General features: G+C 40.9%; 1 protein-coding gene across 1 annotated transcript in view; it reads left to right on the top strand.

Moving 5' to 3' along the window:
* The window catches only part of RALGAPB (Ral GTPase activating protein non-catalytic subunit beta), an 86,881-nt gene that overhangs the window by 29,451 nt on the left and 30,478 nt on the right, over positions 1-26,952 (top strand). The window contains exons 10-19 of the mRNA XM_008158372.3: positions 1,018-1,219; positions 4,106-4,273; positions 4,780-4,894; positions 5,279-5,426; positions 7,113-7,177; positions 8,320-8,449; positions 10,248-10,381; positions 16,462-16,644; positions 19,248-19,399; positions 25,136-25,323. Coding sequence (XP_008156594.1) covers positions 1,018-1,219; positions 4,106-4,273; positions 4,780-4,894; positions 5,279-5,426; positions 7,113-7,177; positions 8,320-8,449; positions 10,248-10,381; positions 16,462-16,644; positions 19,248-19,399; positions 25,136-25,323 — 1,485 coding nt within the window. The remainder of the gene's footprint in view (positions 1-1,017; positions 1,220-4,105; positions 4,274-4,779; positions 4,895-5,278; positions 5,427-7,112; positions 7,178-8,319; positions 8,450-10,247; positions 10,382-16,461; positions 16,645-19,247; positions 19,400-25,135; positions 25,324-26,952) is intronic.

Raw genomic sequence — 26,952 nt, 5'->3', positions numbered from 1 at the left:
TACTAGTCTGGTCATGTCATGAATTCCAGGATTTTGCACTAACTGTGTTTTGGCTTTCTTTCTTTTTTATTTTTTTTTAAGCTTTAAGCTTATTTTTATACAGATTTAATGTTTGATTTGTATGCATTTTGCATGTAGTGTTTTTTAAATGTATTATTGCTGGATAGCTTATTCAGGACTAAAAATGGCTCATGGGAAGTTGCATAAAGATTTATACTTGACTCTGCATTCTATTAAAAATATTACCAAATAATTTAAACATTTCATGTAGAGTGATAAAAGATTTCAGAGTGGTTTTCAATACACTGTGAAATCTTTTATTAAAAATAAAAGCAACTTTCGAAGGGCTTCTGTTTCAGTGACAACGAATGACCATCCATGATAATCTTTCTTACCAATCCAATTTTCTGATCTATCAACCTCCAGTTATCTGCTGTCTGTGGTTGTTAAAATTCATTCTCATTTTGCTTGGTTGGGCGATTCTTTGGTGTGTGTTTTGGAGTTGGGTGGGTGGTGGGAATGCTCTTTCTTCCTACCCATTACTCATCCTTACTTTGCCCTCTCCCTAAAATATACAGACTGGCATGGGATTGCCCATTCAATAATGATGTTTGTCTGGGGTAATATGGAAATTGCAGTAGCTATTTGTCTTAATGTTTAAGCATCTTTCTATAGGGGAAGTTAAAAACAATAAATAATAGAAAAGCCAAATTCTGTGTTATATATCTGTATATGAGTACAGATATATACAAATATACTGATTGAAAATTCAGTTGGAAATATTTCTAGTAGAATTTGTTAAACTGACAATACCACTGTAGATGAATGTTACCCATTTTCCAAGAAGATTACAGAGAGCCCTTAAAAAAATTAAGACATAGTTGCTAAACGAAAGAATTATTGGATTTTATTCAAGTAGCTATTTAATGACACCAACATTTGATCTTTGTGTCCAGGGTCCCATGAGCCTACTTGCATATTGACAAATATAATAAAACCCTCCTTTTCTCTCCCCAGCCATTACAACACAAGCTAGCATGGAGTTTCGACGGAAGGGGTCACAAATGTCTACAGACACCATGGTTTCCAATCCCATGTTTGATGCAAGTGAATTTCCTGATAACTATGAAGCAGGAAGAGCTGAGGCTTGTGGGACACTGTGTAGGATTTTTTGTAGCAAGAAGACTGGAGAAGAGATTCTGCCAGCTTATTTATCCAGGTCTTAGAATTTTTTTATTTTTTCATTTATGTAGTTTGGGTAGTAAAACTGTATTGTAGCATGCCTTGGTAGGCTGAATTGATAAGTAAATGTTGGTTTGAAATACCTGAAAATGTCAGTAAGTAATCAAAATTTTTGCTTGAAATCTTCCTTTTTACTTGCCTTATTAGATTTGGTAAAGGCCCTTAAGATCCTTTTAATTTTAGAACTATTATTTATTCTATTTTAGCTAACTTATAATTATGGAGAGATTTGGAAGGATTATGCTAATTTTTAAATTAATTTTAGCACAGTATTAGACACTGTAGATGGTTCATAAATGTTAACTGTAGATCCTGCCTTTAAGGAGCTTATTTTCTCGAGTGAGCAAAGCCATGTACAGAAGTTACAATGATCCAGTAGTAATAGGAAGTTGGTAGGAGAAAAGCACAAAGTGCTGTCACCATTCAGAGGAAGAAGCAGCATACACTTACCTGGGGGTTCACGAAAGAGTTACAGAGAATTGAAAGATTGTGCTGGGAGTTTAAAAAGATGGGTAGTATAAGCAAGTTGAGTAGGGTCATCTTATCCAAATTTATGACTTCAGCCAATTTTCGTGAATGGCTCTGCCATCCATTCAGTTAGTTGCTCATGCCAGAAACTAGAAGTCATTTTAGACTCCACTTCTCTTTGGGTATATCTTTTGTTGGTCAACCAACTCCTGCCTTTCTGCTACTTAATGCTCTTTCTATTCTCTCCACTTTGTCCCGGCAATGACACTTTAGGTCTTTTACATTTTTATGAACTTAACTTGAAATGGCCTATTTTTGTTGCCTGTCTCAACTAATTATTCGCACAGCTGCTGAAGTTATGTTAATATCAACAAAAGCATTCAGGTGTCTGTGTATCTGCTAGGTTCTCAGGAGAGTGGTTTAAACCGACTATCAGAGGGAACAAAGCATATAGATATGAAACAGAATGGTACATTCAGGGCACTAATCAGGAGTATCTTTTTTTAAAAAAATAAATTTTATTGATTTTTTTTACAGAGAGGAAGGGAAAGGGATAGAGAATTAGAAACATCAATGAGAGAGAAACATCGATCAGCTGCCTCCTACACACCTCCTACTGGGGATGTGCCCGCAACCAAGGTACATGCCCTTGACTAGAATCGAACTTGGGACCTTTCAGTCCACAGGCTGATGCTCTATCTACTGAGCCAAACCGATTAGGGCAGGAGTATCTTAATAGGCTCTCAATATGACTTAAGCAAAAGGAAAATCATTTATGATAAACTAGTGCCATTTTATACATTCTAAGGTCAGGATATGCAGCAGGGCCTCATGACGGGCAGGAACCAGCATCTAGAAAGTGTTCAAGGACCAGAATGGGTTTTCCTCCTTTCTGAATTTTCTGTCTTCATGGTCTTCAAGAACTGCTTCATTGTTCTTTGCAGATCATTTTCTTATATTTCAGTATTCTTCTCAGTTCTCAGTTTCCTGTCCTTTGTCTAGGTGACCAGCAGGGCCAGTTAGCATCTCTAAATCCTAATTTCAAATTCCTGAGAAAGGGAATCTGATTAATCAGGTGTCTATTGCTGTGGGAGTGGATCACATGGAAAGCTGGCATCCCTTGTGTGGGAGGGGGTACATTTCTCAGGAGGGAGAATATTGGTTGGGGAGAGAACACAAATGGTAGCAGCAGCAGGAAGGAAGAAGGTTATGGCCATGGGCTTTCTGTCTGGTCCATAAGACTGGATGGGACCAACCAAAAAAGCAGATTTGTGAGGGGGCCAATGATGAGCTTAATTTTGATTTTGAAGTGCCTTTGGGGTATTTATCAACAAGTATTTATGCCATACACTCTGCACAAGGATTACTGGAGTACATCAATAGACATGTCTTGCCCTCAGGTATCCAGTATACTTTTGGCTCTGGAGCTCAGATGAGAGGTACGGGGTAGAGACTGAGTTGATTATATTCAGTGGCTTAAGTAGTGTTTAAAACCAGGCTAGGGGAGAGACAGCTTAGAAAATTGTCTAAGGTTGGCAGCCTGAGGAACACCATTACTGGAAGGCAGGTGGAGTAAGAGGATTTATTAAAGGCAATAACCACAGAGGTCAGAAGAATAAGGAGAGAAGGGAGTAATCAGAGGTTTGAGTGCTTTAAAAAGGCAGAGTCAGTTAAGACTTAGACATGTCTTCTGGTTTTAGCAATCAAGAGGCCTTTGTTTATTTGCTAATATGATTTTAGTTTGGTTCTAGGGAGAAAAGATGGATTGAAATGTGTTGAGCAATGACAGGAGGTGGGGAAGCTGTTTCGGAAGAGTTTTGCAGAGAGGAAAAAGTGCCGTATAGTAGTAGAAGAGTATACCAGTATAGTTGCTCTTGAATGATGGAAGATTGAATGCTTAGTTGATTGCAGGTTAGAGGAGCAGGTTAAAAGTAAGGTATACTCAATGTAAGGTGTACTTTAGGTATATTCCTATACGGAGGCTTATATCATATTATGATGAATGCAGGATTGAATGAGGTTTCTTTCTTGGTCTTTCCCAAAATTATGGGTCACAGAGAAAAAGGCTCATTTTTCAATACAGTATTTCCTCCAATTTATTGATAATTACTGCAGCCATTTGCTTTGCTTTGGTTGTTTTATTTGTAGGCACCTGTAAATTTGAGTTGTAAGGCTTCAAAACGATATAATAAACATGAATTTTTTATTTTATTAGGAAAGATAATTTGGTTCTTAGTGTTTTTGATTCAGAATTGTTCTAACTTCAGTAATACCTTTAAAGGTTAGAAGTAGTGAAGAGTGCAAAAATACTTTAGGGTGAGTTTGTAGAAAATATTAATGATTATGGAAACAACTGACCAGCAGTTTGTTTAAAATTTTTTTCTTGCTTTCCTAGATTTTACATGCTTTTAATTCAAGGTTTGCAGATAAATGATTATGTGTGCCATCCTGTCTTGGCCAGCGTTATTCTAAACTCCCCTCCTTTGTTCTGCTGTGACTTGAAAGGGATTGATGTTGTGGTTCCTTACTTTATTTCAGCTCTTGAAACCATTTTGCCTGACAGGTAAGTTGTCATTCTATATTAGCATATCATTTGTTGGGTTTGGCCTGGTCTGTTTTGGTGGTTCCTCCCCAGTGTCCTAGTTTATCATGTCCAGTTGTCTTCATAGCCCAAGGAGACTCAGGCCACATTAAATGAGTGTAGAATATCCAGACCCACCTCATCTCTGAGCTCCTTCAGTTCTGATTTGTCCATGGGCATGTTTAATCTTTTGTGGCCTGGTTTGGAGACGTAAGAGCAACCCCAGCCTAGAAGTCCTAAATTTTGTAGAGTAGGCCTTACATTAAAAATCAGGCAATCAGATTCTAGTTTGATTCCATAACAGCAGTTTAACATGGACACACACATTATAAAATATAAACTCAGTGGAAAGTAGGTACTGCATTCTTTATGAAACCAGATCCAGTGCTTGTATTTGTGAAAAATTGACATAATGTATATTTGGCAATAGTTAAAACATACTTTAGTTTGGAAATACTAATAGCAATTTTTTTTTTTTTTTTTTGCAGAGAACTCTCCAAATTCAAAAACTATGTAAATCCAACAGAATTAAGAAGATCTTCCATTAATATCCTGCTTTCTTTGTTGCCCCTCCCTCATCACTTTGGCACAGTCAAATCTGAGGTAATATTTTATTAAATTTTTTTTTAATATTCTATGTTCTGTTTTGTGTGCAAATTCAAGTCAAATTATCTTTAAAAAATGGAACAGGAGCTTTTAAAAACATTTTTAAAAGTATTTTAGTGAATCAACAAAGTTGATTTGTTGTGGAAATTTCTTCTGTTAGCGAGCATGCCTCACCTACCATTTCAAGTGGTGATAGACTGGTGACATCTGATAACATAGTATGCTGTTGAGTTAGCAACAGACCTAGCACAGTGGCTAATATTAGTCAGATTAAAAGCCTTGCTTGTTAGACTGATCTGCTCTTTGTCCACTGTATCAGTTTCTACATGGGCATAGTGTACCACAGCAATCAATGTTAAATATTATTTGTTTCTTCCATAGGTGGTTCTGGAAGGAAAGTTTAGTAATGATGACAGCTCTTCTTTTGATAAACCAATAACTTTTTTGTCCCTGAAGTTGAGACTTGTGAATATACTAATAGGTGCCTTGCAAACGGAAACAGACCCCAACAACACTCAAATGATATTAGGTTTGTGTTCATACATTGTTTTTGTAAGTGAAAAACCAGATAATTTTGACCCAGACATGCTGAGGAGGCAGTGGTTGGTGATGGGAGGCTAAGTCTAATATAGCTCTACTTATTCTGAATCAGAAGCAGAATTTGTTTGCTTTTATATGTGAAAAAATGTAAAGGAGTGAGATGAGGTGAGAAGAGCATTCGGTTGTCTTGGTAAGTCATTTTTGCTTAGTTTTATCTGTGTTCTTTGTTTTTCTCTTTCCCTCTTGTCCTCCTCTCCTCTCTCTACCCTCTTCTCTTTCCCTCCCCTTTCTTCTGTTTCCTTTCCTCCCCCTTCTGTCTCTTCCTTTTTCCCATTGCCTGCATATAAAAGTATTTTGAGGTGGGTATAATTCTGGAAGCTGTGTCAGAATTCTGCCAAGAGGAACATGAAGAGTAGCTGTGCTTCCTCCCTTTTTCCTTATTGTTTCCTACTATCTCCTAATCATATTGATTGCCTCTTAAATGGCTCCTCATCATTATGGCCACTGGCATATTTTAAGCCCTCATTACTCTCAACTTGATTACTGCAACTCTTCCTTACTGTGCTTTCTGGCATTCATCTAAACAAGCCAATGGCATGGTCCTAGGTACAGGTACTCTGTGGGGAGTGGAATACTAAAGAATTGAATAGTGTGGCTTTTGCCCTTCGGCAAGTCTCACTGCAGAGATTGGAATACCCTCACAAAGTAGTCAGATAATAGTAGAAGGCAGTACTGATTGCATGCCATATTGAATGTCTTTAGTATTGAGAGAGAAGAAATCAAAAGAGCAAGGAATACTTCATAGGGGAAGTAGAAGTTAAATTGGATTTTATAGGGCAGAATTTGAATAGGCAGAAATGATGGCAGTAGTGGTTGGAGTTAGTGCTCAGGAAGGATACTATGTTATATAGTGTGAAGGTGAGATAAATAGAGAAGAGTAAATCCTTTCATTTTTGGAAAGGAGTTGAAGGAACAAAGGTTATATCTCAATTTGAGAGAGCTTTTAACTTGTATGGTTCTCTGTTTTAAGTTATTCAAATAACATATCACTTGAAATCAGATAATTTCTGTGGTTGATTAGAGTATTTAGTTTTGCTTTCCCCTTGTTCTGAAGAACTCCCTTATACATTCCAAGGAAGAATCAATTGGCATTCTTGCCATAGATTGGCAAAGCTGTGTCTGTTCTGTCTTTATTCTTTGTGGACAAGAGTACTCTCCCACTGGGATGAGAAAGCAGTATGCTAGGCTTACCATCTTGTTTCTGTCCTAGCCTTTCTAGGTCTATGAGTTCCTTGATGATAAATACATTATATTTTGAAGGCACCTTGCCTTCTGCATATGTAGCCATGGGCAAGCCCTGAAATTGAGATGTTAATGGTTGGTCTTTCATTAAAAAATATCTGATAATGGTCATTTTTATATAAAGCAAGTTTGACCTTCAAATTTATTTTAGAAAAATGTTTTAAAACTTTGGGGGCAGATCGGAATTAGGGCATTTTCATGGAGTATCTTTTCTGACCAGTCAACAGATTTATTGGTAATTTTATGGAAATTTTAGGAATGCTCTATTAAAAATCATATTTCTGCTATTAATTGAGTTATTTTAGACATTTTAGTATTCTTGTCATGTATTTAAATAAAATGCTTTTTTTTTTTTTTTTTTTTGCTGTTGCAGGAGCAATGTTAAATATTGTTCAAGATTCAGCACTTTTAGAAGCCATTGGTTGCCAAATGGAAATGGTAAGATTACCACTTGTAATATGTCAGAAACTAACAACTTCTGATTAAATTTCATTCTCAAATATCTGTCCTCATGATTTTTAAAGGCATTTGTTTGTAAATTCAGCTTATTGATGTAGAAGGATTCTATTTTGAAATATCAGATATTTTGAGGCTTCTTACCTTTCAGTACCTCATCAACTATATATCAGGTTCCTGAGAGATACTCCTTAGAGAAATTCCAGCAAACCCAGTTTTTATTGCTTAAAGCTCTTACTTCTTTTGCTGTGCTGGTGAATTGGCTTGAATAATCTAGAAAAAGCCCCCTACTCCATAATTTCTTCTATCCCTAGTAGATATAGTGCTGGCTGTTAGCAAGCATATAGTTGACTCTCATCTCATCAGCTCTTGCAAGGCCCTCTAACTTTAAAAAGTTTTCCAGAGACTGCCCGTGTCCCCTGCTTCTGTCTCCAAGATATGTGATTCCTATACCTGGAGTAGAGGCAGTGGAGTGGATAAATTAATGGAATACACTAGAATGGTGGATGTAGATGGGTGATCAAATTATTATTAAGGAAATTATGTTCATGTCCCATTAGGTGGCTAATAATAATAAACTGATCTGGATATAATGAATTGTGTTTACATAGGAAAAAATGAGGGAAATCTTTAACAGATACATTTGTTAGCTCCTAAACATATAGTAGTTAATCTTTAACCATAGTATATTTATTTTTTTGTATTTTATGGTATAACTACATTTGAGAGTTACTGTTTGTTTGTTTGTGTTTTGTTTTTTTAAGATTGTATTCCTGTTCTGAAGTTTTGCTTGGGAGGTACTAGGGTATTTCTTGAAGGATGCGGAGTATTTAGCTAGTGAAGATGAAAAAGGTCCTTGGCTGGCCCTTTGTAAACAGCACCAAAGAAAACCCCAGAATAGGCACCTGTAATCATCAGACTCTTCATAAACTTTCAGTAGATAGTGTCTATGCAAAAACATTACAGCAGTTTTAATCCCTTGTCACTTTTTATCTGTGTATCAGTTTGTGCTATTTAGTTGGCACATTTCATTTTATCAGTATGCTTTTAATGATTGACCTCTATTTATACTAGTAAACTATGGCCATAGCCCTAAAATATTTGATTCCTTTTTATTTGACTAGGGTGGTGGAGAAAATAACCTGAAGAGTCATAGTCGCACTAACAGTGGTATTAGTTCAGCAAGTGGTGGAAGCACAGAGCCCACAACTCCTGATAGTGAAAGACCTGCTCAAGCTCTCCTAAGAGATTATGGTAAGCCATGTTTGTTTTTTTTGAAATCCGAAGTTTATAGAATAACTTTTAATGTCTAGGTATATAAAACAAATTAGCAAAATATTTTTATGGTCATACTTTTTTTATGTATTTAAGCATAATAGATAGGCTATTAGTGTAAAGATTAAGAAAATGCGAATCTTATAAATTTAACTCTGTAACTTTTAGTAGTTAGATTCTGGGTAGTTTTAGATTTTATAAATGATTATAATGGGTGGTCAGGAAACATTTCTGAATTCTGTACCAGCTGCTGGTAACACAGAGTCAAATAGGATGTGGCAGAGTCAGCCAGTACATCAGTTATTGCAGTGTGGTAAGGATGAGTGGTGGGAAATGCATGAGATCGGAATCCAGAGGAAAATCTCTGCCTTTGTACTTGAAACCTATATACCTTACTATATATCTGGTTAGATTTCTCAGTCACAGATTTTAAGTAAGAATAAGGAAATAGTTGCCAGAAGAACATTCTATTCAGTGGTGTCCTTTACCCTGGACAATTACTTTTTGGCTCTCGGAGTTTGTGGGTGCCTTTATGTTTTTATACACAAATAATAGTGTGTTAAATCTGTGAGTGTTAATCCAACTAGATTGGAATTAAATTTAGATCCTTAGATGTGAGTTCAATATTTTAATCATAAGTATCCTTGAGCATGTCAGATATAAGGCATTATGTAGATAGTAAACAAATTTAAATACTACATTTATTTAAATTGTTGTCTTACTCATTATGCTCATGCGTTTAAGTATATTATAGGTGAAAATTTGTTTATTTTTCATGCTTTCTAAAACACTTACACTAAAGAAATTTTTGCATTGTATGTGCTCTAATATAAGTGTTTGAAGTGGTTATTGTTTGTTTCAGCATTTTGAACTGGTGTTAGTGAAGTCTGCTTGTAATGTTGTAAAATATTTTTTACTAAGAAATCCAGATTTGTGTTAGTGTCGCATGAATGTGTCTCTTTAATGATCATTCCTTTTTCTGTTGTCACTGCCCACTTTCTGATAGGATCGACAGGTATAATGTCCCTAAAGCTTCCTTTATCAATTTAATTTAATTTGTCCTTATTAATTATCAGCCAAGTAGTAGTTGCTTTTAAATGTAGAATTGGAGGCCAAATAAAAACACAATCACTTGGTTATTTAATTTTTTTAGAAATATCAAAGTAGTCTTGAAGAGTTAAATATTACAATGTGTTTAACCTTTTGCACTCGGATGTCGAGTGTGACTCGACACGGTTAGCATCGGTAGCAGCTCGAGAAAAAAGCAAGCGAGTGCAAAGGGTTAAAAAGCAAATGCATGTGATTTTTGATGGCTTAACCCCTGAAAATAATTTTAGTAGATGCTTTAGGATAATTCCCCAGCATCTGAGAAGATTCTGAGATTTGAATTTTTCCTTCTATATAAAATTTCAAGGAAATAATTGATAGCCTTTCATTGTTTTGTTTTTAAATGTAACTGTGAGTTAATGTAGAAATTTAAAATTTTATATTGTTATAAGAATGATATTGAAATTGCTAAATCCCAGTGGATGTCTTTATGAAAGTACCTGAGCTGGGAACTAGAAGCTGCTCTTGTCCAGTGTGTGTGCACTGTGCACTGTTTTTCAGTCAGGCTTGATGCTCAGGCCAGTGGGGCGGGGAGCATAGCACTGTGTGGGTGCCCGTCGTGCTCACTGTGGCTGCTGTGGTCTGTGCCTGGTGGAATGCCATGCTTCTCGTTACTAATGCTTAGTTGTTTTCCCTCCCTGTGGGATGTGGCATTGGGGTTATATCCTAGCTCTTAATACAGATTCAGCTGCGGGGCTACTGATTCGCAGCATTCATCTCGTCACCCAAAGACTCAACTCCCAGTGGCGACCAGACATGAGCATATCATTGGCAGCTCTGGAGCTCCTCTCTGGCTTGGCAAAGGTGAGAAGGACAGTCCTTTAATGTTAGCCCAGCGGCCTAGGACCATGGCTCTATTTTCTGTATTTCCTGACGCCTTGAGTGTGGGTATCACAGTGTTGGTTTATACTCAAACATAGTTTATATTCAAAGTGTGCAAGAGTGAGCCTCCAAGTGAGATTTTACAAAATGAACTTCACTTTTTTTTACTTAGTATTTTTTTATACTGTTTTAAAATCTGCAGCGTGGCATTTTGTGCCATTATAGAATAGGATCATTTAATTTTAATAAATACAGATTTGGTAAAGAAAGAGTGATTATTCTAAAATATGCCATTTGGGACTGTGACTCTTCCATCTTCCATTATCAGAGATAGGTGAAAATTGGCTATACTTTTACTTTCACAGCTATTCAATTTTGTGGAACCTTAGAGTTGGGTGGCCATTTGCACTTCTCTAAGTATTTTCTTTTTTATTGAAGTGAAATTTATAAAATTAACCATTTGAAATTGAAGAATTCAGTGGCTGTTTAGTACATTTCTAATGTTTAACCGCCACCTCTATCTAGTTCCAAAACATTTTCATCACCGCAAAAAGAAAATCCATACTCAATAATCATTTGCTTTCTGGTCTCCCCTCTCCACAATCTCTGATGACCACCAGTCTCTATGGATTTACCTATTCTGGACACTTCATATAAATTAAATCACACAATATGTGGTCTTTTGTGCCTGGCTTCTTTTACTTAACATGTTTTTGAGGTTCATTTATGTTATAGAATATGCTAGAATTTCATTTCCTTTATGGCTGAATAATATTCCATTGTATTTATATGCACCAGTTTGTCTACTCATTCATTTGTTGAGGCACATTTGAGCTATTATGAATAGTGCTGCTATGAACATGCGTGCACATTCATTTGTTTGAATACCAATTTTCAGTTATGTTGGGTATATACCTGGTAGTTGAATTCCTGGGTTATCTGGTAATTCTGTATTTAACTTTTTGGGGAGCTGCCAAATGGTTTTCCACAGAGATGTATGGGGTTCCAGTTTCTCCACATCCTCACTCATCATCTAAGTGTTTTCTTTTATGTAAAACTGGCAGGATTATCTTGTGTATAATAATTCCTTGTGTTGTGAAGATCAAATGAAATGAGAGGAAATATGTAAAACACTTTGTGAACAAAAGGGTGATATACACACATAAAGTGATATTGTCTGAGATGATAAAGTTCAAACCCTTGTTTTACAGATGTGGGGACAGGTGGCAAAGGTTATGACTTACCTAAGTCCTGAGAAACAAAATGGGCTAGAAAACCTAAGATCTTACCACCACTTAGAGATTACCTCAAAGATTTTCAGGGATAGATGTAATGGCCATAGTGTTGTGAGGAACAGTTACTGATGTAGAAAGTAAGACTATCCATTCATGAGACTCACAGGACCACACTGTCTTTGAGGGCAAGGTACTGTTTCCTGTGACATTAAGACACTCTCAGTAGTTAGGAATAATTAGCCCTAGGTGGAGGGCGGCTCTAGACCTCTGTAATAAATCATAAAGGGCAACATTAACTGATTTCAAGACTTACTATAAAGCTGTAGTATTCAGAAGTCTGGTATTGGAATAGGGTTGGACAAATTGATCACTGGAATACTATAGGGAGTCCAGAAATAGAAGCATATATACATGAACATCTGATTTTTGATAAAGGTGCAGGAGAAAGGAGAGTTTTTTTAACAAATGGTGCTGGAACAATCAGATATCCTAATATAGTGGTTGACAAACTGCGGCTCGCGAGCCACATGCAGCTCTTTGGCCCCTTGAGTGTGGCTCTTCCACGAAATACCACGGCCTGGGCGAGTCTATTTTGAAGAAGTGGCGTTAGAAGAGGTTTAAGTTTAAAAAATTTGGCTCTCAAAAGAAATTTCAATCATTGTACTGTTGATATTTGGCTCTGTTGACTAATGAGTTTGCCGACCACTGTCCTAATATATAAAAACCCAGGGTCCGTAACATCCAAAACGACCGAAGGATCGACCGACTGGAAGTCAGTCCTGCAGTCAGTGCTGGGTTGCCGTGGTGACCCAGCACTGACTGCCACTGCTGTGGGTGGTGGCGACCCAGCACTGACTGCCAAGAAGGCTGTGGATCAGGCCCGGAGAGAGGCCCAGGGGGAACGAGGCAGGGTCTGATCTGCAGCCTCCGTGGCAGCTGTTGATCAGCCGTTGCCTTTCTTTCCGGGCTTCGCCAGCAGCCGTGCCTCTGTTTCTCTCCGGGCCTCTGTGGGGGCTGCTGATCAGCCCCGCCTCTCTGATCAAGCCCAGTGATAGGCCCGGAGACACTGACTGGCATAGAAACCGACCAATCAACCAAATCTGGGTGGACTGTGAGGAGCCAATGGCTGCCTAGGAGGCGGAGCTTTTGACGCTGACTGGCATAGAAACCAACCAGTCAGAACCAAATCTGGGTGAACTGTGAGGAGCCAATGGCTTCCTAGGAGGCGGAGCTTTTGACCCTGACTGGCATAGAAACTGACCAATCAACCTAATCTGGGTGAACTGCGAAGGCAGAACCTAAGGTGGGGGCTGGGGAGGGGTTTTAAGGGCAACAGCTGTTTGGTGTAAGGTGTGAGAAAGCGGTTCCGTTTTTTAATGACCAGTTTGGTAGTGTAGTGCATATGGCTGGCTATCAGTCCAGATATAGGGATTATGTATTTTTGTCTGCCAAGAGCATCTCCTCCTGCTGAAAAAGGCTCCCCCACCCCCATTTAAGCAATCCTATCCTATATAATCTATCTATACTAATAAAAGGGTAATATGCTAATTAGACTGGTCGACCGGCCATCTTCTGGACAAAGCCATGGTGGTGGGGGCCAAGGCAGAGAGGGCAGTTGGGGGCAAGATCAGACTGGCAGGGGAGGGCCGTTGGGGGCGAGATCAGGCCAGCAGGGGAGGGCCATTGGGGGCGAGATCAGGCTGGCAGGGGAGGGCAGTTGGAGAGATCAGGCTGGCAGGGGAGGGCAGTTGGGGGTGAGATCAGGCCAGCAGGGGAGGGCAGTTGGGGGCGAGATCAGGCCGGCAGGGGAGGGCAGTTGGGGGCGACATCAGGCCGGCAGGGGAGAGCAGTTGGGGGTGAGATTAGGCTGGCAGGGGAGGGCAGCCCTCCCCTGCAGGCCTGGGTCTCCCCAAACTGCCCTCCTCTGCCGGCCTGGTCACCCCCAACTGCCCTCCTCTTCTGGCCTGGTCACCCCTAACTGCCTACAACTGCCCTCCCCTGCTGACCTGGTCTCCCCCAACTGCCCTCATCTGTTGGCCCAGTCACCCCTAACTGCCCTCCCTGCTTGCCTGATCGCCCACAACTGCCCTCCCCTGCAGGCCTGGTGCCCCCCAACTGCCCTCCCCTGCAGGCCTGGTCCCCCCCAACTGCCCTTTCCTGCAGGCCTGGGTCCCCCCAACTGCCCTCCTTTGCTGGCCTGGTCTCCCCCAACTGCCCTCCTCTGCCAGCCTGGTCTCCCCCAACTGCCCTCCTTTTCTGGCCTGGTCACCTCTAACTGCCTACAACTCCCCTCCCCTGCAGGCCATCTTGTGTTCACATGGGGGCAGCCATCTTTGACCACATGGGGGCGGCCATCTTGTGTCTTGGAGTGACAGTCAATTTGCATATTACTCTTTTATTAGATACGAAGGTAGCCATAAGAGGTCTGTGTGCCATTGCACAGAGTCTCTGCATTACAAACTTCCAGGAGGGGTTGCTATGTCGAGAGGCTGCTGTGGAGTACTGTAGTTCATCATGGAGAGTGGGGCCAAGGGCTACAAGGTCCTGGTGTCAGGGAAACTCTAAAGACAGGGGGCTGGATCCATGAAGTTTGTGGATGGTCTGATGATCTACAGTGGGGACCCTGTTAGCTATATCAGTACCACCATGTGCCATGTGTGCTCAGATAGGTGTGCTGGGCATCAAAGTGAAGATCATGCTGACCTGGGACCCAAGCAATAAGATTGGCCCTAAGTCCCTGTCTAACCACATGAACATTGTAGACCCTAAAGATGAGATACTATCCACTATCTCTATCTCAGGACATAAGGTTAGAAAGCCAGAGCTACTGCCATGCTCTAGCCAGTTCCTACTGTACAACAGGTTCTTAGCAGCTGGATCTGGATAGTCTGGTTGTTGCTTTGTAAAGACCTTTAATAACATCTTTTAAAAAGACAAAACAGTAACAACAACAAAACTCCTCATTAATACAACAAACAACCCAATTAAAAAATGGAGAAAAGATTTGAGCACTTTACCAAAGAAAATATACTTAGGGCAAATAAGCACATGAAAAGATGCTCGATATCACTAGCTGTTAGGAAAATGCAATTAAAACACTATGAGTTATCGCTCCATACCTATTAGGATGGCTAAAATTGAAAAGACTGACCATACCAAATGTAGGTGAGGATGTGAAGGAACTGGAATTCCCTATACTTTGAAGGGAATGTTAAATGGGACAGCCATTTTAGAAAACAGCTTGGCAGTTCCTTAAAAAGTTAAACCATATGTCTATCATATGACCCAATCACTCCACTACTAGGAGCATATATCCATACAAAGACTTGTACAGGAATGATCATAGCAACTTTATTTGTAACTAAAGGCCCGGTGCACGAGATTCGTGCACTCGGGGAGCGGGGAGGGTACCTCAGCTTGGCCTGCGCCCCCCCGAGGGGGTGATGTCCACCTGGCAGCTTAGGCCCAATCCCCGGGGTTCGGGCGTAAGCTGGCAGTCAGACATCGCTCTTGCAATCTGGGGCTCTCGCAGTCCGGGACCCCTCGCTCCTTACCGCCTGCCTGCAGCAGAGGTGGGAGAGGCTCCCACCATCGCCGCTGCGCTCACCAGCCAGAAGCCAGGCTCGCTGCTCCTTAGTGCTGCCTCAGCAATGGAAGAGGCTCCTGTCACCGCTGATGCGCTTGCCAGGCTGTGAGCCTGGCTCAGGGCTTCTGGCTGAGTGGCACTCCCCCTGTGGGAGCACACTGACCACCAGGGGGCGGCTCCTGCGTTGAGTGTCTGCCCCCTGGTGGTCAGTGCACGTCATAGTGACCGGTCATTCTGCCGTTCGGTTGATTTGCATATTGGCCTTTTATATAGGACTAGAGGCCCATGCACAAAATTCATGCAAGAGTAGGCCTTCCTTCCCGCGACTGCCAGCACCGGCTTCCCTCTGGCATCTGGGACCTGGGCTTCCCTCTGGCCATCAGCAGGCACCCAGGACGAGGGCTTCCCTCGCAGCCCTGGCTTTGTCCAGAAGGTCATCCAGAAGGACACCCAGTCTAATTAGCATATGACGCTTTTATTATTATAGATACCCAGAATCCAGAAACAACCCAAATGTCAGTCAGTGGGTGACTGGAAAAATTGTGCTTTAGCCGTACAGTGGAATTCTACTCAGAAATAAAAAGGAATGAACATTTCATACACACACCCAAAATTGTGGATAAATCTTAAAATAATTATGCTAGTTAACCTATAGTGACAGCAGATCAGCAGTAATCTAGGGAGGAGGATAAAGGGAGCTGGAGGAAGGATTACAAACTACATGAGATTTTGGGGATGATGGATATATCCACTATCTTGATTGTGGTGATAGTTCACAGGTATATACTTATGTCAAAATTTATCAAAGTGTACACTTTAAATATGTCTAGTTTACTGTATATTGATTATACCTCTGGGCAGCTGCACAGAACTTTGTAGCCTCTAGAACATCATTGTGGGATTGGGTTAGGGGGCTCAAAAAATGTGTACATGTTCTATTGCTACCTATTCTTTTGATCTCTGGCAATGGTGAGTAGATGCATCCTAAGAGTTTAGGTTTTAGGGCATGAAAAAATATATTAAAATGAAGTACTATTTTAAGATTTGAAAAATGCCCTCTGTTTTTATATAGAGTATTATAATACCTCTGAAATAGTCTGATTTCCTATATAAATAATGTTTTAGAAGCAAGGTTTCCTGTGGTGTGTTAGATTCTCAGAAAGGCCAGGCCTCAGTGCAGATGCTTTAAAATTGGTATAATGGTTTCTGGCTAACTGTGTTCCCCATTTGAATATGCTCAGGTGAAGGTGATGGTTGATTCCGGAGACCGGAAGCGAGCCATCAGTTCTGTGTGCAGCTACATTGTGTACCAGTGTAGTCGGCCAGCTCCTCATCACTCCCGGGACCTGCACTCCATGATAGTGGCAGCTTTTCAGTGTCTCTGTGTCTGGCTGACAGAGCATCCTGATATGCTTGATGAAAAGGTTAGTTTGCTACATCTTAAAACAGTAAATAGAAATAAAATGTATGTTGGGAAAATATCTTTTAAAAGAGATTATATAAATGTAAGTACTATATTGCATACTTTAAACTGAATGTACTTGTTATATTTCAGTGAAACAACCTTTTGAGCACAATTCAAAAACTGTCATACTTATATTTGGTTGCAAATGAACCCATAGAGAAGTTCTATTAAAAGATGAGGACTTGACTCATTTATTTGAGTTCTTCTTTCTTTTTTTGTTAATCCTCACCTGAGGATATTTTTCCATTGATTTTTGGAGAGAGTGGAAGGGAGGGGGAGAGACAGAGAGACAGAAACATCAATGTGAGAGAGACACATCGATAGGTTGCCTCCCACACATGCCCTGACCAGGGTCAGGGATCAAGCCTGCAATTGAGGTACCTGCCCTTGACCAGAATTGAACCCGAGACCCTTAGTCATTGGGCCAATGCTCTATCCACTGAGCCAAACTGGCTAGGGTGGGAATGTTCTTTCTTAAAAGGGTGAGAGCTTTGAGATGGCCAGAAGGCACTTTGGTAACCCATTACCAAACCAAGAAAGGCAGTTGATAGCGAGGCTGCCAACCTAAAGCAAGGCTGGTCTGTAAAGGTTGCTTGTATCTAAAAATTTCATTTCACACGTTTCCCTGCTTTGGTGGGGGCACATTATTCTATGTAATACTTTTCTTATGGGGAGGCAGGCAGTTAGAGTGAATTCACAGTGAAAATAAGAGATATCAAGCATAGTGGATATTTATTTATAGCCTTGTACAGTTTAAAAAATAATTCTGTTTATTAAATCTTAGTCATTTTCATTAAGGCTTCTAAAGTTATGATACCAGAAATTGCTTAAATAATTGATGAACTTCTCTTTGGATAACCTAGCATGTTTTAAACCATCCAGGTTTAATAGATTACAGTTACATTTCTTTCATTTGGGCTCTCATGATTTATAGTCTGAGGTAATTTTATAAGAACTATGACTAATAAAATTGAATTGAATTTATCATTACTTACTATCTTAACTCTCTGAACACTCAAATTTATTTCTTTAAAAAAATTGGAGGGAGTTTATTATTATGAAACTAGAGGCCCAGTGCACGAAATTCGTGCACGGGGGGAGGGAGGTCCCTCAGCCCAGCCTGTACCCTCTCCAATCTGGAACCCCTCGAGGGATGTCCGACTGCCCGTTTAGGCCCGATCCCAGTGGGTCCCAACTGCTCGCCTGCCTGCCTTCCTGATTGCCCCTAACCGCTTCTGCCTGCCAACCTGATCACTCCCTAACCATTCCGCTGCCAGCCTGATTCGATGCCTAACTGCTCCCCTGCCAGCCTGTTTGCCCCCAACTTCCCTCCTCTGCCGGCCCAGACACCCTTAACTGCCCTCCCCTGCAGGGTTGATCGCCTCCAACTGCCCTCCCTTGCAGGCCGGGTGCCTCCCAACTGCCCTCCCCTGCTGGCCATCTTGTGGTGGCCACTTTCTGTCCACATGGGGGCAGGATCTTTGACCACATGGGGGAAGCCATATTGTGTGTTGGAGTGATGGTCAATCTGCATATTACTCTTTAATTAGATAGGATAGAGGCCTGGTGCAGGAGTGGGGGCCAGTTGGTTTGCCCTGAAGGGTGTCCTGGATCAGGGTGGGGGTTCCCTTGGAGTGTGGGGTGGCCTGGGTGAAGGGCCTGTGGTGGTTTACAGGCCGGCCACGCCTCCTGGCGACCCAAGCAAAGGCCCTGGTATCTGGAATTTATTTACCTTCTACAATTGAAACTTTGTAGCCTGGAGCGGAGCCAAGCCTCCTGCATGCTCCACGGCCGGCAGCCATTTCTGTTTGGGTTAATTCACCTTCTATAATTGAAACTTTGTAGCCTTAAGCGGAGGCCTGGGCCCGGCCAGGGTGTGCGGAAAGCTTTGCTTTCTCCATTGCCGCGGGCAACCCTGGCCTGGTCTCTCCAGCTCCGTGGCTGCCGCCATTCTGCTTGAATTTGTTTACCTTCTATAATTGAAACTTTGTAGCTTGAGTGGAGGCTTAGGCCTGGCAAGAGCATGTGGAAAGCTTGGCTTCCTCTGTTGCCTGGGAAACCTTGCTCTCTGTGGCTGTAGCCATCTTGGTTGGGTTTATTTGCATACTCATCCTGATTGGCTGGTGGGCGTGGCTTGGGCACAGTGAAGGTTCGGTCAATTTGCATATTACCCTTTTATTAGGTAGGATTTATATACACCTATTAAAGAAAATGAGAGCCAAAACCGGTTTGACTCAATGGATAGAGTGTCGGCCTGCGGACTGAAAGGTCCCAGGTTCGATTCTGGTCAAGGACATGTACCTTGGTTGTGGGCACATCCCCAGTAGGGGGTGTGCAAGAGGCAGCTGATTGATGATTCTCTCTCATCGGTGTTTCTAACTCTCTATCCCTCTCTCTTCCTCTCTGTAAAAAATCAATAAAATATATTAAAAAAAAGAAAAGAAAATGAGAAAGAAACTAGAGCCCCACTACCAGAATACAACCACTATTAACATTTGATGTGTTTCCTTCTCTTATAAGATAGGTGTATTATAAAAACTGATTTGCTTTTCCTGCTTCTAGGACTGTCTTAAGGAAGTACTGGAGATTGTGGAACTGGGTATTTCGGGAAGTAAGTCCAAGAGCAGTGAGCAAGAGGTCAAGTACAAAGGAGATAAGGAGCCAAACCCTGCTTCTATGAGGGTAAAGGATGCTGCTGAAGCCACCCTAACATGGTATGAAAGTGACTGCATAGGGAATATGCCTAGAAATTTATTGGGGTTAGCTGTAATCCTTGTTTTTTCTCCTCCCCAGTTTTTTAGCATTAAGTGGTGCAACCCCTTTAGGATACGTTTTCTACAGAAATAAACTAGGAAATAAAATGTCTTTTTTTTTTGGACCGAAAGAAACCAGGAACTTGGGCCTAAGAGTTTAGGTTTTGTTTTTTTTTTTCCTATGTTGATTGACATTAATTCAGGTCATACCATGTTAGAGTTGGGAAAAATCTTGGAGAGCCTAATTCCACGTCCTGACTTGATGGCTGCATCCAGAGACAGGATCTGTCTGGGTCACACTGTCAGGTCTCTTGCTTTCTAGCTCAGTGGTCTGTATTCTCTGTTGCACCATTTATATTATATTAAAGGCCTGGTGCACAAAATTCATGCATGGGCAGGGGTGTCCCTCAGCCCAGCCTGCACCCTCTCCAATCTGGGACCCCTCGAGGGATGTCTGACTGCCCGTTTAGGCCTGATCCCAGTAGGATCGGGACTAAATGGGCAGTCGGACATCCCTCTCACAATCCAGGACTGCTGGCTCCCAACTACTCACCTGCCTGCCTTCCTGATTGCCCCTAACCGCTTCTGCCTGCCAGCCTGATCACCCCCTAACCACTCCCTGCCAGCCTGATTGATGCCTAACTGCTCCCCTGCCAGCCTGTTTGCCCCTAACTGCCCTCCCCTGCAGGCCTGGGTCCAACCCAACTGCCCTCTCCTGCAGGCCTGGTCACCCCCAACTTCCCTCCTCTGCAGGCTTGATCGCCCACAACTGCCCTCCCTTGCAGGCTTGGTCCCTCCTAACTGTCCTCCCCTGCTGGCCTGATCGCCCACAACTGCCCTCTCCTGCAGGCCTGATCCCTCCCAACTGCCCTCCCCTGCTGGCCATCTTGTAAAATCAGATTGACCACCCTCAAAGAGCTTCTTATCCACTAGGGAAGGAAAGATATAAACACAAGTAGCTGTACTATTACATGAACAATAAGTGCTCAAAGAGAAGGAAGTACAAATAAAATGCTGGGGAGTTGGAAGGAGGAAATGAATACTTCCAGATAAGGGCAAATCGAAATAAGATTCCTGGGGAAAATGACATTGGACCTAACTTTTAGAGGATGAGTAATGTTTGAGCTATAAGCCAGACTCCAGGTTGGGTACGTCAGCAAGAGAAGATTCCTGTTCAGTATTTTAGTAGTGAAGGAATGGAGATAGGTTGGTAAAAAGTAGCAGAAAAAGTTGAGTTTGTGTTTGGCTGATAAGTGGTGAAAGTAGAAGGATGTAAAGAAGGCAGTTTAGGCACATTTATGAACTGTGAGGAAGAGGTAAGTGGAGAAAATTAGGTTGGATCAGTACAGATGGAAAGATGGTGTTTACCACAGGATAAATGTAGATGAAGACCCAGACAAATATAAAAGCAGGAAGGAGCAATGTCAAGTCAGTCTGGGTTAGCTTATCTTGGGCTTAGTAATGTGGTAGATAAGAGTGCTTGAAGATAGGCACATAAATCAGCCCTTACCAGGATCTCAGAATCTTTTGAGTTCAGTGGTGTGTTGGTAACTTAGGATACATACAATAAAGTTGGATTTACTTCTGTTTCTCGTGGGCCTTAGATCATTCAGTAGTTTTAGAAGTGTGCTGGCTTTAGTCCTGTTACTATGCTAATGCTGGCTCTCAGTGACTTTGTGAAGGTTTGGCTAATAGCTAGAAAATCCGAAAAATATGAATGAGTACTAGAAATAATAAACATTCCAAGAGAAGACCACAGTTGAGATTGCCTGGATGGGTTTTTCCCCTTGATGTACCAATAGAAATAGATTTAAAAGCATTATAAAAGAAGAGAACCCTGGGATGCCACTCCCAAATCTAGTCTTGTCTCTACTGGCAACTTTTCCAACAGTATCTCTAGTTTCCAATCTTGAAGGGTGCCTTGAATAGTGCTATCATCATGAAATATGTCCAAAACCAAGTTTCTCTCTTCCTTTACAATTATAGCTTTATGTCCATATCACTGCTGTTTTCCAGTTATGCACACAGAACTTTGGCTTTTTTTCTTATTTATGTGTCATTCCCGCTAGTGACTGAGTCCAATAAACTTTACTGTCAGAAGTGTTTCCTCCGCCGAAACCGGTTTGGCTCAGTGGATAGAGCGTCGGCCCGCGGACTCAAGGGTCCCAGGTTCGATTCCGGTCAAGGGCATGTACCTTGGGTCGGCCTGCGGACTCAAGGGTCCCAGGTTCGATTCCGGTCAAGGGCATGTACCTTGGTTGCGGGCACATCCCCGGTGGGGGGTGTGCAGGAGGCAGCTGATCGATGATTCTCTCTCATCAATGTTTCTAACTCTCTATCTCTCTCTCTTCCTCTCTGTAAAAAATCAATAAAATATATTTTAAAAAATTAAAAAAAAGAAGTGTTTCCTCCATTTCCTCTCACCTCAGATAGCATCTTGGTTGAGACCCTTTCTTCTTGCCTGATTTTCCTGTTTTCAATCTCTTACCTTTCTAGTTCATTTTGCATTCTATTGCTGAACTTCTTATTCTGCTGCTTGAGTGATAGAAAACTGAATATTCTGTGAATGCTGTGGTCTGGTTTTCAAGGATCTCCTTATTTTCCCCCCACTTGAACTGTCTGATCTTTCCCAGCACATCCGTTTTGCCATGAAAGCCACTCATGGCCGTGACCGGGCATACTCATCTGTCTATATACGACCCCTGGTTTTTAGGACTTCCCTCTTTTCTAGGCCACATCTTTCATTGTTCAGTGCTCACCTCAAATCTAGCTACCTCCATGGGACCTTCTTTGGTTGTTCTGCCTCTGCATGATGACTCTTTTCTGTACCTGGATGCTCATTCAGTCTGACCCTAATGTAGAGCATGGAATTTCATACGTGGTTATGTTTGATACACGCCAGTGTTCTTCACACTGTGCACAGTGCTGAGCACACAGTAGACAGTTATGGAATATAGATTGCCTGTTTGTATTTCCCCCCCTTGGTGTACTAATATAAATCCAGAATTAGGGCTCTTGGCAGTCATTTCAGCAGCCCCTCTGCTTAAGTCACTTTAAGACAGACTTGTTATTTAGCTTCTGATTCTGGGATATCTGACCCCCAAGTTTACCCATTTCATTTTAACTGTTAAAAACCTGATGTTTACATTGAACTGAAATCTCTCCCACTTTCACTCCTACTCATTGGTTCTGATTCAAAGTTTTTTTCTAAACAGTATGTCTGAAAGACAAGGGTCGTTTTCTGATTCATTTCTGCCAGTACTTTCAACTATTTTTTATATGACAGGGGAACCAAGTACCTTTGTCATCCTGGTCATTCTCCTCTTAATGGTGTAGGTTTGACTATGTACTTCTTAAACGTCATTCACTGAGTATAATATGCTAGATGTGAACTGATATTCTAGACTCTGTAAAATATTATATTTTCATTTAAATGTACTTGGAGAGTACATTGGATTTTTGGTAACCTATTGATTTGCATTAATTCTGCAAAATCTTTAGAGTCATCTGTTTGAGGGCATTTGGATTTAATGTACAAAATTTTATATTTAAACCTGAAATTTGCCGAAACCGGTTTGGCTCAGTGGATAGAGCGTCGGCCTGCGGACTCAAGGGTCCCAGGTTCGATTCCGGTCAAGGGCATGTACCTTGGTTGCGGGCACATCCCCAGTAGTGGGTGTGCAAGAGGCAGCTGATCGATGTTTCTTTCTCATCGATGTTTCTAACTCTCTATCCCTCTCTCGTCCTCTCTGTAAAAAATCAATAAAATATATAAAATAAAATAAAAACCTGAAATTTTTTTCCTGTAAGGTTTGCTTTATTTAGTTAGTTAGTTAGTTAGTTAGTTAGTCAGTTATTTTAGTCCTTTAAGATTCTTTTGGATCCCAGCTTTGATATATTAACTCTGCAGCTCAACTTTTGGTCAACTACACATTTAATGAGCCTACCTTGTGTGTCCTAATCAAAGACACTGATAAAAATATTGAAGGAAGGTAAACTCACAAAGCACATCATAGGAAATTTTCCTTCAGGTTCACAGGTATTTTAAAATCTTATCTGTAGGTTTATCATGGTACACTCAAATACTCGCATGTCTTGATTTCAAGATACTTCTCTGCCTTTCCAGTTTAGTCACCATCAAGAAGAGAAAATGTGGTTAGGCTGGTGAGATTTGATCTTAGTGACCTATTCCCTGGTGAACAATCTATTTGATAATGTCTTAGAATCCTGCATAGAACACTAGCAAGCTCACACGATTCATATGCTTTGTGACAGCCATCTTTGTCCCGTTTTAGAAAACCAAAGCCACATGTTCCCATTACTGGTATGTTACCTATTATCCACAAATCCTTAGGCTTGATCCATCATGAAATTTTCCTGGTTCTTGAAATTCTTAGTCCTCCTCTAAAGAAGAGAGAAAATAGAAGGAAAAAATATATGAGCAGTGTTGCCTTTCATTATCAGAAATGTTTGAGTTCAAGCATTAGAATTAAAGAGAAAGGGAGATGCCACTCAAGCTGAGGATTGAGATGATAAAAGTGATGTTGGGAAATATTACCTTTCTAAATGAGTTGCATATGAAAGGTCAGGAAATAATATTAGGACCACAAGATAAAATCTTACGTTTTCATTACAAGATACATTCTCTCTGTGCTTCAATTTCTTCATTATAAAATGGGAATAATAGTGCTATCTCATAGGGTTGCTATGGTAACTAAATAAAATAATATGTGTGAAGTGTTTAGATCAGTGCCTGGCATATAGTGAGTGGTATGTATTTGTTGAATGTATGCAAAAATCTCTATGAATATAAACATTTCTGAATATTAAGGCTTGATCAGTTAAATTCCAATGTCCAAATCAGTTCTTTTATAAATTCTCATTTGATAATTATAGCAGTTTTGCAAAGTGTAACTATTAATGCATCAAGTTTCTTATCTGGAAAAAGGATAATATCTACTCTGGTCTTTTAATGATCACTTATCTCTTCTGAGCCAGAGTTTCCTCATCTGAAAATTTGAGGGGATTTGGTTTATCCTTTTCTAGCTCTAGAATGCTTTAGCTAGCGTAATTTTGAAAGCTGGAACACACAAAATTTTTAATGTATCTTTATCTTTAGATGCTTTGGAAGTGTGGTTGTGATTAGGTTCCCTGGGTAGCGAACTCGGAGAGAGAAGTTTACTTGCAAAAAAGTTTATTGGAAAGTGCTCTCAGGATCAACCCCTATGAGGGAGTGAAGGAAGCAATATTCCTACACTCCCTCATAGGGAAGAACTAAACTGTGATGCAGTTACCACAAAGAGATCTGGAACTGAGTTGGCCCTTCAGAGTTCTCTGAAGTTGGGGCAAGGGGACTGAAACTTTATACCCCTGCATCAGCTATTCATTGGATATGGACTGTCCCAGGAGGTAGCTGTGATCTTAGGTGATTCTTGTTGGCCAAGGGCACCTCTTGGAAAGGGATCAGCTGAATGTTGTGGCCACCATCTTCCTGCAACTAGGGGAGTGAATCTTTCAGTGGAGGGGGCAATCTGGACAGGACATCAAGGCATCCACCACAAGGAGTAAATCTGACCTGTGAAGTGGAAGCATCGCCGGGTAAATTAAAATCAAAAATGCAGAAGGACACATTGATACATGAGGTAAACTTAAGATTTTGCTTTGGGAATTAACTGTTATCTTTTGTATTCTCCATAGTATTATGCAGTTGCTTGGCGCATTTCCTTCACCCAGTGGTCCTGCCTCTCCTTGTAGTCTGGTGAATGAGACCACTTTGATTAAATACTCCAGGCTGCCAACCATAAACAAGCATAGCTTCCGGTACTTTGTCTTGGATAACAGTGTCATCCTGGCAATGCTGGAGCAGCCTCTTGGAAATGAACAGAGTAAGTTTCAGCACTTTGGGCTTTCTCCACTGCTGTATCATCATGTCCACCAGTACGAGCAAGCTATTTCCTTCAGGGAAGGAAAGACTGCAAATTCTAAGCAATTGTGCATTTGTCAAGAAGATGTCTAGCTGTGGGATAATAGCGAGTGAAAAATGGAAGGTCAGAAAATGGAATATACATATTATATAGAATATTCTAGAGGCCCTTAATGTGTATCTGAAATATCAGAGAAGAGCTCTATAGTTTTATAAAATGTTTATTTTAGTGGGCCATTTTCTGTTGTTGTTTTTTTTACTGTGTTTAAAAATCATTATTACTTTTCCTTTCTTCTTGAACTTTGGATCCTGCCCCACTCCACAGTGTTCTATTTCAGTCACTGGTATCAGCTTAGGTGGAAATTTGAGGAGTCATCTTTGTCTTGCCTGGTTTTTTCTGTTATTCCCTTATATAATTGATTTCTAAGTTTCCACCTCCCCAATGGCTCTTTTCTTTTCTCTTCTGGAGTTGGGCAATTATTAAAGGCCCCATCTATTCCATATTAAATTGCTCTTCCAGTATATTCAAATTGCAGGGCCTTATTATTTCTTACCTAGATTATTGCTGTGGTTTCCTATCTGGTCTGATACACTCTCCTTACGATTCCAAAATTTGTTACCCTTATCTCCATCCTTCTTGCTGCTACTGTTGTATTCATCTTCAGATACAGATCTGACCATGCCAGTGCCCTTCTGGAAACCCTTCAGTGATTTTTCTATGGACACAATATTCACTGTTTCCTGTTTTCCTCCCCTAAATATAAACCATCTCAAAGTATGTGATTACCACTGTAAGCAAGACTACTGAAAAGACATTTTTTTTCCTGATGTATGTAAAGCCAGTATATAAAGGAAGCATGTTCTCAGAGAGACTCTTATTGCTGGAAAGGTAAAGGAAAGTGAAGGTTACAGAATCTGTGGGCATACAGGGACCCAGGGAATCACCTAGTGTACAGTTCCCTTATTTACAGGTGAAGAAACAGGCTTGTCCACTTGAGAAGTATGACTAGAACCAGAATCCAGATTTTCTGAACCTCCCACTTTATCATTGCCTCTCAGTGATAGGGTTTTCTCACTTAAAGATTTGCCTTCTTACCTTTGCAAAGGCGAACAGGTCTTAGAGTCCCATGCAAATTCTTGAGAGAATATATAAGTAGGATCTCATAAAAACGAAAAGTTACACATTGCCCTGAAGTTCAGGGGTAAATGAATATCATCATAGGTTTCCATCGTGTTGTGGTAAGATACAGAGATTTTAATTTGGAATAGATGAGGCTTTTAATAATTGCCCATTCCAGAAGTGTGGAAGGAAATAAGAAGAAGGATCTGGGTTACTCAGGAAGTCCATCCTGAGTTCTTTACCTACCTTTTCCTGCCCCTAAACTTGCGGTGGGATGGAACAGTGCCTGCCTTCGGTGGACAGTGGTACACAAAAACATGGGTGAATGTAGCAGCGCTGCAACAACCAGTCTAGTCTCGCTTCCTGCATTTGGGTTATTCCCAACATTGGAAGTTAAAAATATTGGCCAGGACAGTGTTTCCCAAAAATGTGTATGTGTACCATTGGAGGTATGTGAGATGAAGTTAGTAT

This window comes from Eptesicus fuscus, chromosome 12 (genome assembly GCF_027574615.1).
Source record: "Eptesicus fuscus isolate TK198812 chromosome 12, DD_ASM_mEF_20220401, whole genome shotgun sequence".
Classification (NCBI taxonomy): Eukaryota; Metazoa; Chordata; class Mammalia; order Chiroptera; family Vespertilionidae; genus Eptesicus; species Eptesicus fuscus.
The sequence above is the reverse complement of the archived record's forward strand: the minus strand, read 5'-3'. Positions and strand labels throughout refer to the sequence as shown.